The following is a 19,917-nucleotide window of genomic DNA, read 5'->3' as shown; positions in this document are numbered from 1 at the left end:
TTCAGTCATCTCTAACAGGAACTTTTGTGTATAAGTTTGTCCACCTCTTATTTCTTTTTAGAGGAAGAGTTCTCATAGGGATTCTCAAAGGTATCCATAAATGTATTAAGGGTGCTGGTGCTGCTGGTGCTCTGTAAGTTCTTGTGGTTGCTCTCACTGGCATTTGTCCCACCTGCATGGCTGGTTTTGTAGTAGTAGATGAACAAAAAGAAACCTGGCAGATGGAGAGAGGCGGTCAAAGATGAGGAAAGAAGTTCTAAAGTGTCAGTCTAATTCTTAAAATAAATACAATGAATAATTAACAAAATATGATTTAAATAACATTAAATTCATAAACTGGTGCTGAAGCTGCAACTCAGCTTCTAAATTCTGTTTTTCCCTTACAGTAAATCATTCACAAGTTCTTAATAGGGTTGAAGTCATGTGAGGGGAGAGTATTATCCAGTCATCTTGGCACCCTCTACTGGCAAACCAAGAAATGAATACCTGGAAGTATGTGGTGGAGCATTCTTGTATTGATGTATGAAAAAGTATCTGGTTGCAGGTTTGAGCGTTAATTCAGGTTCTAGCTAATCCTGATCCTGGGTAATATTGTAAGTAGGGACCCAACATGAGCTAAAGTCCCTGCAGCGTTTTATGCCAGTGTTGACTGATTAAAATTTTAACCAACTTAGCATATGGTGACATCAGTTGGTCATTTGTTCTTCTTAGCTTTATTTTTTTTATGTTTTCTGCAGTTTATTTACATCTTTTATTACCTGTGTACTGTTTGCAAAGTTATTGTCTATTTCAGAATTTCTTTTGTGACTCATCTTAGCTTTAATAATGAAGTTGGATGATAATTATAGCTTCATATAAGCTATTAATCACTAGTTATACAGCTACACGGAGTCAGTTTTTGAACACACTTGTTCAGTCTTATAAATGGGTAGATGCGACCAAACTTTTCAATTGTACTGTGTCAGGGATGTACAATATTGCATTTTTGCTGATATTCAATATGCTATATATATATATATATATGTGTATGTATAAACCAATTGGCAAAGCTGATACAGGTGGTAATATGATATTAAAGTCTCCCCTGACTGAATTGAGATATTAATTATGCTTTTTTATGATGGCCCAAATTTGAGACACATAGCAATCCTGTAATTGGTGACAAACAAGCCAATTTTGACTTCATTTGCATGTCATGACTGATGCAATACTAAAATTTTAAGTATTTGTTGGCCAATACTAGTGACATGCTTATAAAATCATGCATCTCAATTTTGTATCTCTTAACTGTGCTTAAATCCAATTAGCATTGATACCAAATAAAGTTTGCAAATGTGCATAAAAATAAGGCTGTAGAAGTCAGTTGTCTTGTACATGCTAACAAATCAAACCTCTAGTCATTTTATTCAGTTGATAATATTAATAAATATCTTTACCTTGTGTGGAAAGTATGACATTTAAATTGTACTTGAGGATAATTGTTCAGATTATTTAGATCTGTTAGTCAAAGCTTAGATACCTTGGAAAGAATTGAGGATTGTGAAAATGTAGAGGGCAGGCAAACGGAAGGCACCATAGGCCAAAAAGGCAAAACCCCATGTGATACCCAGCACACAACACAGGCCCAGGATAATTACGATATTTTTGCCAGTTTGGCTTTCTTGTGTGCCACTCGTTTTGGATCTCTTGAGCCAAAAAAGCCAGGTTATGATGAAGATGGCCGTAGAGAAGGTGACGAGGAAGACCAACACATAGTAGCCTATGTCGACAATGTAGTGGACGGCATTGTCATTTATCCAGCACCTTGGAGAATAAAAATGAATCAGTCTTTTCTGAATTTTAAAAATAAACATGATGGTATGGTATGCAACATTATTTTCTGTCTTACATAGCCGCATTGTTTTTAGGGTCATCAGCAGAGATGGTCTGTTCACCGTATTTTCCTAAGATGAGCAGGACAATTGCAATCGTACCCGGTAGTACTGCAAAAGCAAACGGTAAAAACATGTTGCAAAGGCCATGTCCACTGTCATGTTAAACGTCAAAAAGTTTGACTTAATCTCTTTTTAAACATAAAAGAATATCAGCATTTACTCACACCAGGTAAGAACCGAGATTTTGAGTATGTAGTGTTGGATTACAATTCTTCCCCCCTTGTATATCTGCAACCAGAGATGGACGGCCTGCGCAGCAAACCAGCTGAAGGTGGCCAGCATAGAGTAGTGCATGACAGCCGCCATGATCGTACAACCCACAGAGTTCTTTAGGCCTGCTACAAAGCTGTTTATCAGGAAGGTAAAGTTCAGCAGGAACATGGACATGGCCAGTTGGATGAGGATCATTGTGGCTTTACCAGCCTTAGTCTTCCTGTTAGGATGGATAAATGAACAGAGATTATACACATTTAGTGTTAACATAATGTAATCATTCCTCTGCAGACACTGTTAAATAGATTTTTAAGCAAACAGTGTATTATAGATTATATGTTTTATTCTATTATTATATGTATTATATACATTATGTCACAAATGCAAAATATTTACTGTTTTCATCTTGTTCTCTGACATGAAGTACAGGTGAAAACAACAAGCAAGGTCAGATAGGAAAGAGATTACAAACAACTTTTTTCACTATTGTCTTTCAGAGCTTCTATATTAATCAAGGTTAATCTGCTTTTATAGAGGACAGCTTGGTTCGTAATGACTGAACAAATTTAAGGCTTCAAGTGGCTTCTTAGAAATATTGTAATCCATCATTTTGCTAATGGGGACAAATCAATTATTGGTCAACAAGATACTGATTAAGTTGGCACATTTCATCAAGATTTTTTTTGTAGTTCTACGTGCATTATGCATGCTTTAAAAATGGACTTGTTGAAACTTACATTTTATTGTGTGTATTATTAATTTTTATTTCGTGCAATAAAAAGTAAATCACTAATCCAGTTTTGTGGATATTTTTTGCCCAAATTTGTAATGTTGTTGAAATGGTTTTTGATAATTTAATAGCAACCCTCAAGGCCAAATTTCAAATAAAGCATTTATTCATTTGTTCAGAAAATTTAATGATCACTTAAATTTAACATAATCTTTCACTGTTTTCACATATTTTAGTATTTATAGAAATCAGAAGGTGCAGAAAGTAAGTTAAATAGTGTTGGTGACTCTTGACTTACAACTTTAAAGTAGCAGTATATAAGTTTCCGACCCTAAAACTGATGATTGATGGCACACTGACATTAATTATGCACATTCCTGGAGCTGTTGTTGCCTTACAGCATCTCAGGGCTGAGAAAGCTCACATTTTGCTTTATGACGCTGTCTTGCACACTAGTAACTTTATATCAACACACTGGCCATTTTGAAAGCGCATCACAGTTGATTTAACAATTAAACACAAGAAGATATTACCATAGGAAACAAGAAAAAGAAAGCAAAAAAGTGAGTATTGGACTGTATTTAACTCCCTGAAGAGAGCTCAGAGAAGGCACAGGATGCAAGATGGATGCCAAATTAGCCTTCATTAAGGGGCGCCAAAGTATTAAAATCTGCCAAAATTCAGTAGTGCTGCTTTAAACTAATTTTATTTCCATTTTAAAACTCAAGTCATAAGTGGTTTTATTTTGTATATATAATTAAGAACACTATGTGTTGCATTTCTAAGCAGCGTTTGTTACGTTTTTGACTAAGCTGACGGAAGCTGACAGGTGATGTATTTGCATGAGGCATCACCTGGATGCCTTACAGTTTTTTCCACACTCAAACAACAAAGCCACGATTCAACTATGTAATTTTCCTACTCTAAATATTCTTTTACATAACCTGACCACAGTGTGCTGCTTGAGCTTATTTACGTGAACTTACGGAACAGTAATTTTCCTAAAAAAGCAAGGGTGTTTTCTAGCTGAATTTATGATGGCTTCTGTGCAGAGCTTTATAGAATATTTCTCAGACATTTTCCTCTTTTTCTTAAAGATAGAACTAGCTTTTTGTCACTGATTTATTACACATATAAACCCTGATTGTGGTAGCAGAGAAAAGCAAAGCCTTCCTTGAATAGGACAGAGTTTTAACTAAGATTTTCTGTGCATTTATACAGTCATACAAATAAATAAACTTCATTTATTGATACCTTAAAAGGAAGTGCCTGAAGAACATCGCGGCAAGGAAGAACATGGACAAGCCACAACCGGTTTGTGTGATGATGGTAAGTGTGTTCAAGTCTGAACTTGAGATGGTTTCATTAAGAGGGGTCTGAAAGTAAAGAAGAAGTAGTAGCTTTCCCATTAACCATAACAGGTAATTGCAATGTTTTTATAGAATTCCTAACAAAGAAAGTGGAAGTGGACAGTGTAGAGCAGCACGTACCAATAAAATAGCAAAGAATGTCAAATGTGAACACTGGCATATAATGTTGCCTTCGTTTGTAATAGTTTCACATCCTTCATCTGTCCAGTTTGGTTTACCTCCTGTAAGACAAATAAAAAAAAACACAAGCATCACCTTTGCTCAAGCATCATCAAGAATTCAAGAGCAGAAACAAAAAACACAGCAGTTTAGAAAACATAACAAAGCAGAGAACTCACAAAGTGAGATTTATGAGTTATTAAGGTATGATGGGCCTAAATGTGGAGTTTTTTTTATAGCCATGTCTACATATGAACACTAAATACATTCTGGAAAATGTTATGCTGGAGACCAAAACATTTCAATACGCCAGTGCATGTTGTGTTATGACACCATGGTAACTGATGCTGACCATAGGCTGCTCTGCATGACCTTATCTTCAGTTTAGATCTATATTTTCTTTTAAAATGTGCTACCTTTTCATCGGTATCTGCTAATATTTCAGCCAGCAAAATTAGACTGAAATTAGTATCAGCTTGCAATGATCAAAGTTGAATTATTTGTTTGTTTTAACCATAGGTGACAGTAGATAAAGTGATTCACCTGTCTTGTTTCTACAATTTTTGTGTGTCCTTTACTTTAAAGGACACACAAGCAATTTAATTTACTTTACTAACAATTCATGCAACTTTATTGCAACAATTTGCTGCTCGTGAGTGAATGAAATGGTGAAAAATCGATGTATTCAGTGTGGAATCGTTTTCAAATTAAATGAAAAAATCCCATTTTGGGAACGCACACAGAACATAAATAAGATATCCTGGCTCTGACCACCTTGCTCTAAAGTACTCCCCTCAGAAAATACAACAAAAGACAAGCGCCTGCAAGATTTCAGAAAATGCAGAAGTTGGGGGGGGAAAAAAAAGGTGTTCTGTCAATTGTTTTTTGCTCCTCGTGGCCACTGTAGCTTTTTAAAGGACAACAACACACTTTCACAGCTGCAAATTCCTACACTTCCCTGTTTATTTTAGATTTCCATGATTCAAACAAAACAGATGCAAATTAGCCAAAGCTTAGTCTCACTTTTTGTGACCACAGGCTATTTCACCACATTTGTTTCTGTTTCTATCACCATGGCAAATAAATAAATAAAGAGAAAAGATCAAAGCCAAAATATTGCTTCAGACTAGACACCAATTTTTATCAGTTAAAGCTGGAAAAATCATGTAGAAAGTCCAGTCTAAGTAATAACGTCACAAGAAGACTTCAAATGCAACCCTTTTCTACATAATGACTAAAAGGAATTCAGACTTATCTGTTTACAGTCAGGAGATTATAAGAAATGCATTTTAAACTCTCTTTAAAAATAGAAATAAATAAAACCTTTAAAGTTGGGATTGGGGTCAGACAGCAGAGTATAGTGAGAAGACAATAGTAAGAATAAGAAATCAGAAGGATGGTGAAAAGTAGAAGTGGCTGTATGTGCTTAGGGGAATAACAGTATCAGATAGATGGGGCAGAACAGACATTACATGATGCAAAGCACCCTGAGAGACCTCAGTTGCTACTGCTTGTGCGAACTATACTTCTCTTAGTGCACATGTAGAGTTGTCACATATCATATATTACACAAGGAGGCTGGATTGGGTTGTTGAGTGGCATAAATTAAGTATCTTGTCAGATTTTTGTTCACCAAGTCTTTGCAATTTACCTCCAAAGGGCTGGAGAACAAAACCATCACAGTGGTCTTGAGGGAGAATCTCTGGGGACAAATTTTAAATTCTATATTGGAAGATTAAACAAAGTGCACACTACCAGTTTTACAATGAAAAATGCAGAGTGTAGCATGACGTCCCACATCATCTCTCTGTGTTGATCTCCCACCCAGGATTTACCAGCCGGTCCGACCACACGTTCATGTGCATTTATGTGAATCACCGCCCCCACACTCCTCTCGCCCTCCCTATAAAAGGCTAAAGCAAGCGAGCAATGGCAGCTCATATTTTCGAAGCAAAATGGCCGATAGCAGAATGAAATGTTCCCCAAATAAAAAAAATAAATAAAAAAAAACCTACAAAACTACAGTCATAGGTGAAGAAGTTACATAACCTGGATTATACTGGCCCTGAATTTCTAAAGATGATTGCACTGTGGAGGTAGCTCTTCTCCTGGACAGGTAAATAACAACATAAACCTTTTAAATTACTTCAACATGATCTTCAAAGTGGTGATAATGTGATGCTCGTTGTGTTCCCTCATGCAGATTCTTTGCAGACGGGTTGTGGGTGTAGGAAGAGGTAGAGGGAGGTGTTGTTCATGACACACTTTATTTTGGTCTTCAGGTCGTGCACAACAGCAAACCTCACAGGAAAAAAATTTAGCTTTTTGCCTCTTTAAAGACACAATCCGTAACTTTTCGACCTTAAAACTTTTCAAACTGGTTTGATGGCACAGTGACATCTATAATGTGCATTTCTGAAGCCCTTACTACCCATATGTTGCAGCTGAGTTTCGCTTTGCACATCCATCTCTTGCTAGCAAGCAGATGTAAACAAACTGGCCACTTTGAACACACACTGTTGCTGATTCAGCAAAGAAATGTTATAAGACATAATCAGAGGAAGAGGAAACAAAATAGAGTCAGTCAGAGCAAGAAATGAGAAAAGAGTCAACATAAGACTGTTTTCTACTTTCTGGAGAGAATTTACAGTACAGGTAGGAGGCAAAATGGATGCTGATTTAGTCAATGATAGGGGGCAAGTCACTAAGATAATGGTAAAAGTTAAGTAGTGAATCTTTAAAGGGGATATATCATGAAAAACCCACTTTTTTAGCCCTTAGATACAAACACTATTAGTGTTTATCAATGCAGAAAATTTAAATATATTCTCTCCTGATGCTGTATAACTTTATATTCTTTTTGGGTCATATTTTTTAGTCTGTTTAGTTTTCTTTATTCTCTATTAAGTTTTCTTATCTATTACGTCACAGTATTTGCCGTGGGTCTGCTAAATAAGGTCATGGACTTTCAGGTATCCAATTTTGTGATTTTTTTTTTTTTTCTTTTTTTGTTTTCTCCTCAAAGCGATTCTGTAGTCCACGTTTAGTTATGCCGCAGTTACCAGTAGACAAGTCAAAATGTGCGGTTGTTTGGTGTATCAAGCCACACAATTCCTTACATTGCCCCCCGGCATCAGAGCCTCTTCGAAGTGCCTGGTTGCATTTAATTTTTCACAGAAATGTACCAACATCAGTGGGGAAAGTTCTTTTTGTTTGCAGGAAGCAATTCAAGGATGAGTGCTTCAGCAATCTCTGCCAGTATTAACATGGATTTGCAGTAAGACTGCGTCTGAATGAGGGGTTAGTTCCTTCTCTCTATGGAAACTACGGACACAGCAAAGCAGTAAGCTCCAAATAACACTAAAATTACGTCAAGCTTTATTTTAGACGTGCATTTTGTCTGTTGATATGATGTACCGGCCGTTGTTTTGATAGTATTAGCGTTGTGCATTCTGCTTCTGTTAGTGCTGTGTGCTAACTTTCAGCTTCCTACCTGAGGATATAACTGTATGTGAGCCTTGAATAAAATTATTTGGCTTTGTTATTTTGCCTTGTGTAGGGGAAACCATGATCCAAATGCATTCATTGACTTTTTTGACGCTCGCGTTAGCTAACACCTTAACAATGTCGAGGCCTTTTTTTATCTTATTCACATTGTGGTAGTAGGAAAAGTAGTGTTGGGGGTGGGGGGACAACAGCTAGTAGAGACTGCATGGGATGATAAAAAATACATGGAAGTGTATGGGGAACTTATCAGAGAGGGACGAACAGAAAGGGAGAGAGGAGGACTCGAATATGTAAGGATGGACGGACATGTTTTCCGTTGTTGACATCGCTAGTAAACTTGCCGATAGAAAGTTTCTCTGCCGGTAGATAATCGTGCTGCTATCAAACTACAAATATGGCCGAATGGGGTGGAGGGGAACTCTCTGCGACCTGGAGGGAGGCGGGGCATGAAATGACTCATTCACATTTAAAGAGAACGGATCAAAACGAGTCGCTCTAAAGGTGCGCCTCAGACCAGGGGTTCACAAGGGGTGTGTGGAGCTAGAATAACCAGGAATTCAGACCAAAGCATTGATTTACCTGTGAAAAGGAAGAATTTAAAAGCATGATATGTCCACTTTAACAAATGAAATTACCTGTACCATTCCAAGACTGACATTGTGGAATCCCATTCTGTGAATGAAACAAAGATGGACTAAATATGTGCACTTCACTGATCTTGTTGAAATATACATATATATATCTATATATATAGATATATATATATAAGTACAAAAAATTTATTTCATGGGACTCACATATTTAAATTTGTTGAAAGTGATGTTTATTTTGTCAGTAAGATTCTTAATGGCTTCTCCCATCTCAATTGCTACAACTTCATCACCTAAAATGGTGCTGTTGGCTTCATCCTTTAAAAAAAAAAGTAAAACAAACACATAACAGATTAAAAGTAAACCCAGCATTTAAGATCAAATTGATAACTGAATTTTTTTCTTGTACCTTAGTCAGATTTAAGAATCGAAAGACAGCTGCAAATGATGTAGAGGAGTTTGGTCCCATAGCCTTTATAAAAGCTTCTTTTGACACTGTGACAGTTCTTGAAAATCCACCCAGCTTGTTTCTATCTCCTATAATCTGCAGGAAAGAAAATAACAAGGGTGCTTATTTATTTATTCATTTATGAATTGCAGAGTGCACAGCACTTGTAATGGAGAGGGCAGGAAAGATGGGTCAACAAGCACCATTAATACATTAATATAAACCAGGGACATTTGCAGAAAAAGAAAAAGAGAAGCACAAGTTAAATACAATAATAATTTTATATTTTCATACTTTGAGAATAAAGAGCAAAGACAGAAATGTACAGAGAAATGTCCAGTGTATCATGGTGTCCCCCCCAGCAGTCTAATATGGCACTGTAACTAAAGGGAGGGCTAAGGGTCACCCAAACCAATACTAACTATAAGTTCTATTAAAAAATAAAGTTTTAAGTCTAATCTAAAAGGTAGAGAGGGCATGTGTTTCCTTGACTGGTAGCTGGTTCCATTAAAAGAGGGTCCTGTTCAGAAGACTCTGTCTCCTATTTGAATTTTAGAAACGCTGAAGTGAGTCTACAGCCTGAGAGCAAAGTGTGCCATTGAGAAAATACAAAACTATCAGATCTTTAAGATATAATGGAGCTTGGACATATGGAAGTAGAATAACTTTTAATCCTATTCTGGATTTATTATGAGGATAAAGTGAAGCTAAAATCTATTGAACACGATCTCTCTTGATAATTTTCATCAGAACTGCATCATTAAAGCATTCAAATCTAAACTCATTAATTCCTTTTCAGAAGTAGTTCTGAACCACGTGTGGCCATATTCTTTTTGCAGTTTGTGCATACCATCTTTTTTTTTTTTTCGTTAAGGTTGCAGCTCATGTGTTTAATTCCTGGTAGGGTTGCAGAGTTAATGTACACTACCACTACATGTTTGGACACAGTGGTGCATAACGTTTGAACACAAAAGTTTGGATAGACTTTCCAATTAAATATAATGGGAATGTCTGTCCAAACTTTTGACTGGTAGTGTATATAGCTAGAGGTATAGATTATCTTTGTGTGTAACAGGTTGTCTCTTGTTCTCAGCTACTGTATATAAGTGGTAAGATTAGTGTTCCACTTTGATAAAATCACGTAAAACAGGTGCTCAAGGCAAACTAATGTGAAAAAATGTCATGTATTAAGACTCAGATAAATGAGATTTTCCTTTGGGGATTGTGAAGATTTTAAAAGAATAGCACAGACACTGATAAATGTCAGCAGAAATGGGTTTTTCAAGTAAAATCTGCAGACAAAAGTTACCCACAGGATTGTATGAAGGTTTGGACTTTTTTTTAAGACATAACTGCTGTAAATTACATTTTATTTCTTTAAAATTTTAGACTTTGTCTTACCTCCTTATATCTGGACTGTATGCAAAAACAAACAGGAACTCTAAGATAAAAATAAGACTTCTTGGTTTATCATTTTGAACTAGGAAAAGTACTTATAAATAAACACCCCAAGAAGATGGATTTCCTAGTGAGTAATTTTTGTAGGGGTTCACTTAAAAGCAGCCTAAATGTAAAACAAACAAAAAAAAGAAATAAATTTTGTTTATTTAAGTATTGATACAAAATTGTAACTGCAAGCTCTGACATCCCATTTTTCACATACATCAAAAGCAGCTTCAGGGGAGAAAGGACCAAGCCTAAAAGGTTGCTTTTCCAAACATTATCAAGTCAAGAGCCAGAAGTATGTCTTTAAATCCAGATATTACCAAGATTGTTGAGTCATGTTTGCTGGTTACTGAGAAAATCCTCATATTCAGAAGATATTGAAAATTACACAGCATACATATTTCAGTCAAATGAAATTAAAGTAATGAACTCACTTTTAGGTCATCAGCGTCAGAGTTATAGGCAAAAGACATTTCACCCTCATCTTTGGGGTTTGTATTTTTCACTAGGATTCCTTCAATTTCTGGTCCTAATGATAATGAAGCTGATGTTCCATTCATTTTTGAAACAATGTTGTCCATGCCCTTTAATAATTCACTGTTGACAGAATGAAAGATATTATTTCCCATAAATCTGAGGCAGTTATTACAGATTCACCTTTTTGTAGTTGTACAGATGCCATACAATGGAAAGAAAATGTTTATCAGTGTTTAACCTAAAGTTTGCAGGCAACCCCGCTATGATATGATGAGGACGAAGCAGCATACAGAAGGGAGATGGACACTTTGTTGACATGGTATGAGGAAAACAACCTCACCCTCCACAAGAACAAAAACAAGGACATGGTAGTGGACATGAGGAAGAGGAGAAGCCCTCATTCACCACTGCTGATCTGGGGACAGGGAGTGGAGAGGGTGAGCAGCTTCAAATATCTGGGGGTCCACACAAGTGAGGACCTCACCTGGACACTAAATATCACACAGCTGGTGAAGAAAGTTCAGCAGTGGCTGTGCTTCCTGTGGAGGCTGAGGAGGTTTGGCATGTTGCTAAAGATCCTCAACAACGTCTACAGCTGCGAAGTAGAATCTTTCCTAACCCGCTGCATCACCGTGTGGTATAGCAGCGCTACCATCATGGACCGCAAACGCCTGCAGTGGTGAGACTGCAAGACCATCAGGACTCCCATGCCCTCTCTGCAAAGTATTTACCAACTCAGAGTCCACAAGAAGGCTGCCTCCATCCTCAAGGAACCCACCTACGCCCAACCCAGACTGTTCACCCTCCTCACTTCAAGGTACAGGAGTGTGAAGTGCAGGACTTCTGGTATTAAGTGTGGATGGCAAAGTAAGATATTCGCTGCACATGTGTTTCATTGTACATATGACAATAAATGTTTTGGATCATGAATCTATATAGGCCTAATAAATGAAACATGCTAATTTGTATTTTTTATGTGGAAATACATGATACAATCTGTTTCAGATGTCCACATCATGCTCAGGAATTACATTCAGTCTTATTGCACTTAAATCTGACAGGCAGGTTATTCTATTGAATATGGCATGCTTTAGATATGATGATAATTTTTTTTGCTTTAAGGTTTTTTTTTCTAAACTTATTGATACACGTAAGAAATTTAAGGTTTTTACTACAGAAGCATTTTGCTGCCACCTAAGGAAAAAATGGGGCCTTATCACATTATAATGTGATAATTGTATATAGTAGGAAAGGAAATTCCTCTCTCTAACACACTGCTGTGATTACTGTGGTCACATTAGAGATATTATTACTTGGATTATCAAGTGCAAATATTTGCAAAAAGAAAGATCTATAGAAAGGTAAGTTGGTTGTTTTGTGTGGCTACAGCTCCACATTGGTATCAGTCATTCAGTGCGGGGTCTGTCTTGGTCTAATCTATGTCCGTCTTCTAATCAAAGTAAGACTGGTTCCAGGGTATATTTCTTCACATTTTCATGCCAAAGCTTACTTTAAAATCAACTACCAGCCTTGATAGCCTCCTGTTTAAATTAAACTGGATCATGTGGCTCTAGCTTAGTCAGCATTTAGTAACGCTGATACTGAGGTACTCATTGAGCATTTTTATAGACTATTTTCAGCTATTATATAAAAAATCTTGACTAACTGAATGGATGTGTTGTATCTAAATCCACTGACTGAAGATATAACATGGTTTTTATCTTAAAACAAATCTAGTGCTACCACATGACTAGATTAGCACTGCTATGTAGCTTTATGCTAAAATTAAGTCAATAGCCTTATAATATCAGTAGCTGTACTTCACAGGGATAAAATCGTTTCTAGAAATGTGCAGCCACATGTCAATATCTTTAAAGGATGACTAGTTTGGAGACCACCTGAAAATTTACTTAAAACTGGTGTAGTGAGACTGATGATCTGTACGTGTCTGGAAAGATGTCTCGATACTCCTCCTCCAGTGACCTGTAAATCACTGCTGCCAACTTCTCAGTAAGAAAAGCAGCTATTTGCTTTCTTAAATGTTGCTAGAAGTCACTAAATTAAATCATGATCTAATTTGCATAATCAACCTAAATATAATGGACACTGCAACAGAGAGGAATAATGTAATGGGAGAGGCAAAAAGTGAAGAAAAGACCCTAAATATATGTTTAGAACAGCATAAATAAATAAACTGTTTTTAGCTATAGTTTGTATTAAGTCTAGTTTTGTTTTTACTTAAGAGCCAATAACTCGTAACAGTAATTTTAACTTTTTAAATGTTTTGATGACCATAGTTTTTTTAGAGGTAATGTCAGATCCGGCTGCTTTTCGTTCCACTCTCCTCCATTTTGCTTCAAAAATATGAGCTGCAGTTGCTCGCTTGCTATAGCCTTTTATAGGGAGGGATGGTCGAGGGCTCCAAGAGGAGAGAGGAGGTGGTGATTCGCTTGAACGTACAGCCGGTAAAACACGGAGCTGAAGATCAACACAGAGAGACGGTTTTTGACGTCATGCTATACTCTAGATGAAATTATACCTGTAGTTCTTCACATAGCCATTTTTTCATTTCTGTCAAATGGCAGGCTAAGGTGGGAGCAGCCAGTAGCAACTGTGTATGTTTCAGTTTTAGTCTGGGCATGGAGCAGAGGGTAACATCTTCTCATCTTCTGCTCTGACTGCAGCTGGGGGCTGGGACTGCTGTTTCGTGAGGGCCGACCCTTTTGTTGATGCTTTTGGAAGGGGGAGTGGCTTGCGGCAGCACCTGCTGCTCATTGAGAAGAAGTAAGCGATACGTGACTTAACGTCAGTCTCAAAAGTCTTCAAAAAAAGCAGGAAAAGTCACTAAATTAGTTGCTCGTTGTTCGCTACAGGGGTCTGAAAACCAGCTAAATATAGTAACAATGTCACAAAGCTGGCAACCCTGATCACCTGAGGCTGAACTTGGGGTGTCCAGTCAGATTTTACAGGTGGCCAGTGCCACCCTGGTCACCCTTCTCGCACTGCTTCTGGTATTACATTTTATGTTTCACATTTTACTATAAAACTATAATGTTATGATGTGGTTAGGTCCAAATTTTATACTTTCTTAGGGGGCAACAATATGCTTCTGTATTTTACATCTTTGTATTTCTTGGTGACATTAAGTGAACCCTTGACTGACGTGCCTGTAATGTGTAGACTGAATGATTCTGTGTTTTTATCTACTGAGTGCAGATGTACACAGAAACCAGGAGTTTGTTTAAACTCAGAGAACAAAAGGGAAAACACTTAAAAAAATAGTAGAATTATTCCACTGAACGGGGCTTACTTAGCTTGATTTGCATTGACTTCTCCATGCTCAGATGCAGATATATTTAGAATTCCGTTCAGTTGTATTTTCTCATCCGGCCCTTTCACTGGATTGTCACAGTTGACACATTTTCCCGTCATGTTTATTATATACTTGTCATTGAAACCTGGGGTGGAAAGAGAGAAACATATGATTTAGTCTAAAGCACATGCTAACATTATTTTACACACATTTCAACAATAAAGAGACTTAAAGGGACATTGTGTAAGAATTAATGCCATCTCACGTTGGAATCGTGTATCGCATTCTAACAAATAGCACATTGTAGCATCTCACTTTCTCAAACACATATTGCAACAACAGTAGTCAGCATCCGTCAAAAAGCCTCGACAACACTGATGAAAGCATGTCATCAGATGAAGAAGTTCCCTCTGGGTCATAATTGGTCAGGCGGGAAACATCTGGTGGATGGAAATTCACTGTCAGATATTGTTTCTATGTGTTTAGAATGAAGAATGGTTCTCACAGGGGGAGCAGATCTCCATGGGGAAACTGGCCTCGACACAACGCCAGCTTATAAAGCCTTCCCACCAGCTTTTAGTCCAGCTTTGCCGTGACTGAAAGTCAGTGTTTTTCGTGACTGTGAAAGTGATTTTAAACCACATAAACATACACTTCTGTACCAACTAGGCTGGTTTATTTTAGAAGAAACTATTTTTATGCTGCCATGGTAACGAGCAACACTGTCTAAGAAAACCGAATGAAAAAGTTAGATTTATGCAACTTGAACATCCCTTTTAAAATCTTTCTCTTACTTGAGCTCCTTTCACCTGGGGAAGGCTAGCTCGCACAATGCTGATCTACCTTTTAGTATCGTCTGGTCGCGCTGTCTTTTAAGTCCCCTTTGTTGTTATTTTGGTGATGGTAAAACGGGTTCCATGCTGCTGCAGCATGTGAATAGTCCTGCATTTTTGTGAAAAGCAATATAACAGATTTTCTAATCTCCTCCTGTGTCTCAATCACTGTGCACTAGCTTGCAGGGATTCCGCATTCATGCTATTTGTCCCTTGCTGGCGACTGTATTTTTAAGATGGCAGACTATCATGGCGCTGCCCTACTGGCCCACTCATCATATGTGTGCACAAATCTAAATTTCTTCGTTTACGAGAATGTTTCAGATCATTACCGGAGGTCACAATCCACCACTTATACGTGCAGACATCGATTTTGGCCAGTAAACAAGAGAAAATGTTACACAATGTCCCTTTAAGCATTGCTTGTTAAAAGTGATTGTCACTGCAATTGGGAGAGTTTCACAAAATATCAGGAGAGTATTTTTCTGTGCAAATTATTTTTGTGTAGACATGTACAAATAATAAAAAGAAAGTCATTTCAAAGCATGTGTATTGATATATCCTGGTTTCTGACACTTTCAAGAACATTCATGAGACTGTGTTGTACCATCACTAAGTCAAAAGTATATGCAGCAGTACTTTTTGAAGAAAGTGTTCACAGTATACTCAACAGCAAGTAAAAATAGTCAGTTAACTTGGAAACCTGCAGAAGTAGATCTGTTCACTCAGATGTTTTCTTTCTGTGAAGGTAACTCACTTGTTGTATTGCAGGATGCGTCATCATACGTTGACTTGGTACAGATGCTTGTTTGCACAGTCTGATTCTTGCACTGGTCTGTTTCAATTCAAGGAAAAGATGTAAGCATACAGATTTAGTTTGAGACAAGCATACAATCTAAAATGATGGCAAAGCCTAGACGTAAGTTGGTTAACTGAAGAGTGTAAAGTATGGAAAATGCAGCCCTAAAACTGATCTGCGTTGTTTGACTTTTTAGATGCAAACATTTTCGTCATATGCACTGAAAAGTTAAAGAAAGAAAAGCAATAATTCTGCTCTGTTATGTCACCTGAAGATTTTGTTGTGCAGTTCTGATGAGTATACCAAGTTATATTCAAGCCATCCTTTTGGGCCAGGTTTTTTGGAATGTCAAGCTGGAAAAAACCATTCACGTTCTCTACTTGAGGCCAGTTTTTCCACAGGGTTTCTGTTATTCAAAAACAGAAATGTACATTTAAATTTGCTTAAAAAGTTTACATAAACTGTATTAAATCATGTATATTTCCATTGTGAAGAGGCAAGCTGAACTCACTCCATATAGTTTTGTTTTTCTGCAGAAATATTATGCAGTAGTCTCCTGTTAAGAGATGAAGAACTTGTTTTTACATGTTTTTACAGCATTTACTCAAAGACATTAGTCACAAACACAAATTAGCTAAGAAATATCTAGTATAATATATAAATAAAGCTTATTGATACACCAGTCCTGTTGGTAATGAGAACATGACACGACCACATCCCAGGATCAGCACTAGGAGTGCTGATAAAGGAAGTTTATCATCTAAACATTTAAACAAACATTAGTTAGTTATTTAGCATTTTAGCCATGTATTAAAAGAGAGCCATTGTGGAAGTTTCAGAGAGCCACTCCGCAGGTTGTAAACCCTTGGTATATGTTTTCTAAAGATTAAAATAAAAATCTCGAAACATTTTTCATGTACAAAGGGTAGAACCAAAAATCAAAAGGACAACTGTTTTCTCCCAAAGGTTCGGCAGCGGATCTGATCAGTTCAAATATTTAAAGCTGCAGTTAAAAGAAAAGAAGGTACCACACAGTGGTAAACATTACCCTGTCCAGCCATTTTTATTTTAGACATGTTGCTCAAATTAAGTTAAAGATCAGCTAAAGTCCATAAAAGAGCTAAATATTTCATTCTTTTTAAACATTTGATGTTTTCTTTATTTTATGAAACATAAGCTTAACAAATCATTACATTACATTATGTTTTCATTTAAACTCAGTAACAGTGAGGGTTGCATGAAGAACTTTTTGAGAAGAACTGCTCACTGGAAAAAGTGGAATGGGATAAAATCATGTTTGTAAAGTGAACATATCTTACCTAAGACACATTTGTAGGATATAGCAGATATACACCCATAGAGTCTAATGGTTTTCTATATTTGAAACCACTCCAACAAATGCTTATGTCTTAAAATTATATTTCTGTTTTTATTTAAGTTTTATTTGTACTGCATGAAAATGGTTTCACTTGATGTTGTGGCAGCAATTTGATAGGGCATATTTTACCTCAACCACGATCTTTTCCTAACCCAACCAAATAGCTTCTGTGTCTAAACCTAACCAAGAAATAATCACTTAACCATAACCATATTGTGTGTTTGGGTAAGAGCAGATGATAAATAGACAGTACTTATATAGCACTTTTCTAGTCATGCTGACCACTCAAAGCACTTTACACTCCGTCTTATATTCAACCATTCACACACACATTCATACAGCACTTCTACTGTTTTTGCTCTGTCACACACATTCACATCCCAATAAACACATTGGGAGGCAACGTGGGGTACAGTGTCTTGCCCAAGGACACTTTGGCATGTTGTCAGGGGAAGCCTGGAATTAATCCACCGGCTTTCAGGTTGGGAGACAACTGCTCTGCCTCCTGAGCTACAACTATTAGGTAGTTCATATTTGATATGTGAAATAAAATTGAAGCAATTGGGAAAAAAACTGATGCAACAAAAATATAGAAAAACAAAGAACTCATTCAAAATACTTAACTTTGACACATTAAACACACCTGTTATAAAGATACACATTTAGCTTACCTCTGCTGTTGTTCCAAAGTGATGCACTGATGAAGCCGTAGAAGTTATCAGGAACAACCAAACATAGATTTTTCTGAAAACAATCTGTGGGTCCCACTTGATACCACGTGGAGTCTGCTGCTGATGAAAAATCTGAATAATATAAGAAAAAAAAGTTATCCTTAAATATAATATTGTTTCATATCATATTTCACTTGTGATGGACTGGCGACCTGTCCAGGGTGTACCCTGCTTCTCGCTTGCTAATTGCTGGGATAGACTCTAGCCCCCTGTGACCCTAAATTGGACTAAGTGGTATAGAAAATGAATGACTTAATGGATTGGTGACCTGTAATAAGCGGGTATAAACACTGGATGGATAGACAGATCATATTTCACATTGACATTAAAATGGCCAAAATAAATCAAATTATTCTACCACTTTTAAATTTCATTCTACCATTCAGTTTGATTTAATTAAACAACAGCACATATAACATCCAAACTCAGATACTAAGATTCTAATCAAGCTACAGATTATATTTACTTACAAGAACCCGTCCACAAGAAGCTCACTGACACAAACTGAATGAGCCAGCAAAGTCGGGTCATGATGTTCTGATGGATTTAAGTCTCAGCCAGTATACGTGATCCTTTAACAGCCACTGTGGACAAATAACGTGAACAGCATTGCTACAAACTACTGCTTCATTCAATATTTTTCAGCCAAATGTTTTCTGATTCCTACCGTTGTCTGGTTGAAGTCAAAGCAGTGGTTAGGAGCAGTGATCAAGAGCAACTGAAACTTTTGGATAAATGATGTTTTTAGACTTTGCATAGATATATATGTTATAAATATTTTGTCTTGCAAATTTTTTTTTTTTCCTGGGTATGTCATGGAGATGATATGTTATCTATGCAAAACAGGAAAATAAAGAGCTTTGTGCTTGATCAGGGCTGATGACAGATTTAGAAAAACATGAACTACTGTATTCATCTTGATCAGTATACCTTTTCTTTTTTATGATATATTTCTACATTCATCCACTTTAATAATTACATAAAATGAAGCACTTTTAAGATTTATTTTAGAACCTCACCAAACTTACTTAATGACATTTTAATATACTCTGACTTATAAAATAATTTCAGCACGCATTTCAGACCTTATTGTTTTTGTTAAACATTACAATTAAACACACTGATCTTGCAGATTGGTGGTAAAATCATATAAAATAGCTTATTTCAGAAAATTGCTTAATGAGAAAACTATATATATATATATATATATATATATATATATATATATATATATATATATATATCAATCATGCTCCCATAAAATGACTCAGAGCGTGAGCTTTCGTTAGGATCCAAGTTACTTAAAAAAAAAAAAAAAACAAACAAACAAAAAAAACTATTGATATTATACCTATGTGAGCAAAGATGAGGCAATAAAATAGATATAGAAAGCCTGAAATCGTACTGGTAAAATCAACTATTTAACCACTATTCCCAAACTGTAGCAACAATATTCAGTCAAAAGGTTGAATGCAGTTTTTCGCTTTGCATCCATGAACAGATATTTGCAAAAGAACTTCTATTTTTCTTTGCAAATGTCAACCTTTTTTTTTAACAACCACATAGATCCTCTTCTACACGTTAACAATCTTGAATTTGTTAGGCAGATTTTCTTACAGGGTGACCTAAATCGATTTTAAAAAATACAGGTTGAAATAATATGCAAACACAAAATCTTCATGACTTTAAATTGAGCCCACACCAGTTGCGTTTAGCATACACAGCAAAAATTCAGAAAAAAATATTTTGTCAAAATTCAGCTAAGAGAATTAAGATAAGAAATCTTTTCTCCTTACCTCACTTTCCTTATGCGGTTCTACAGGTTTAGAATATTTCCATGTACCATCACCTGATTAAAATTAAATGGCTTTACTCAATAGCTTGTTGTCAAGTTTTGCCAAAGCGGGCAGACCCCTCAATCTGATCCAAGTGCGCTGCAGTAGAAACATCCAAAACCTGCAGCACAGCGGCCCAAAAGGACCGACTTTG

At 36.5% G+C, this 19,917-nt stretch overlaps 1 protein-coding gene across 2 annotated transcripts; it reads right to left on the bottom strand.

Annotated features, from left to right (window-relative positions):
- Positions 1-38: 38 nt before the first annotated feature.
- On the bottom strand, positions 39-19,863 carry LOC121633923 (adhesion G protein-coupled receptor G3-like). Of its 2 annotated transcripts, XM_041976259.1 has the most exons (18): positions 19,725-19,817; positions 18,596-18,652; positions 18,399-18,512; positions 17,869-18,000; positions 16,331-16,375; positions 16,088-16,225; positions 15,778-15,855; positions 14,185-14,332; positions 10,832-10,994; positions 8,913-9,047; positions 8,711-8,821; positions 8,549-8,585; positions 4,368-4,468; positions 4,132-4,253; positions 2,099-2,367; positions 1,889-1,982; positions 1,520-1,803; positions 39-214 (listed from the first exon to the last, which is right to left on the bottom strand). In XM_041976259.1, the coding sequence occupies exons 3-18, from the start codon at positions 18,457-18,459 to the stop codon at positions 48-50; spliced, it is 2,085 nt and encodes a 694-aa protein (XP_041832193.1). In that variant the 5' UTR covers positions 18,460-18,512; positions 18,596-18,652; positions 19,725-19,817; the 3' UTR covers positions 39-47. The 2 variants fall into 2 exon arrangements, with proteins under 2 accessions (XP_041832193.1, XP_041832194.1); XM_041976260.1 differs by lacking the exon at positions 18,596-18,652 and having other exon boundaries at positions 19,725-19,863.
- Between the last annotated feature and the right edge of the window lie 54 nt (positions 19,864-19,917).

Source organism: Melanotaenia boesemani, chromosome 22 (genome assembly GCF_017639745.1).
Source record: "Melanotaenia boesemani isolate fMelBoe1 chromosome 22, fMelBoe1.pri, whole genome shotgun sequence".
Classification (NCBI taxonomy): Eukaryota; Metazoa; Chordata; class Actinopteri; order Atheriniformes; family Melanotaeniidae; genus Melanotaenia; species Melanotaenia boesemani.
Note: the sequence above shows the minus strand (reverse complement) of the source record. Positions and strands in the feature narration are given on the sequence as shown.

Bases quoted from the DNA above. Each gene is read 5' to 3' on its own strand.
- LOC121633923 (XM_041976260.1), bottom strand. From the start codon at position 18,459: ATGACCCGACTTTGCTGGCTCATTCAGTTTGTGTCAGTGAGCTTCTTG. The intron at 9,048-10,831 runs GTGAGTTCATTA...TCTTTCCTGCAG, and splicing joins CTGACGCTGATGACCTAAAA to ATTATAGGAGATAGAAACAA. The intron at 8,822-8,912 runs GTACAAGAAAAA...TTTTTTTTAAAG, and splicing joins GATTCTTAAATCTGACTAAG to GATGAAGCCAACAGCACCAT.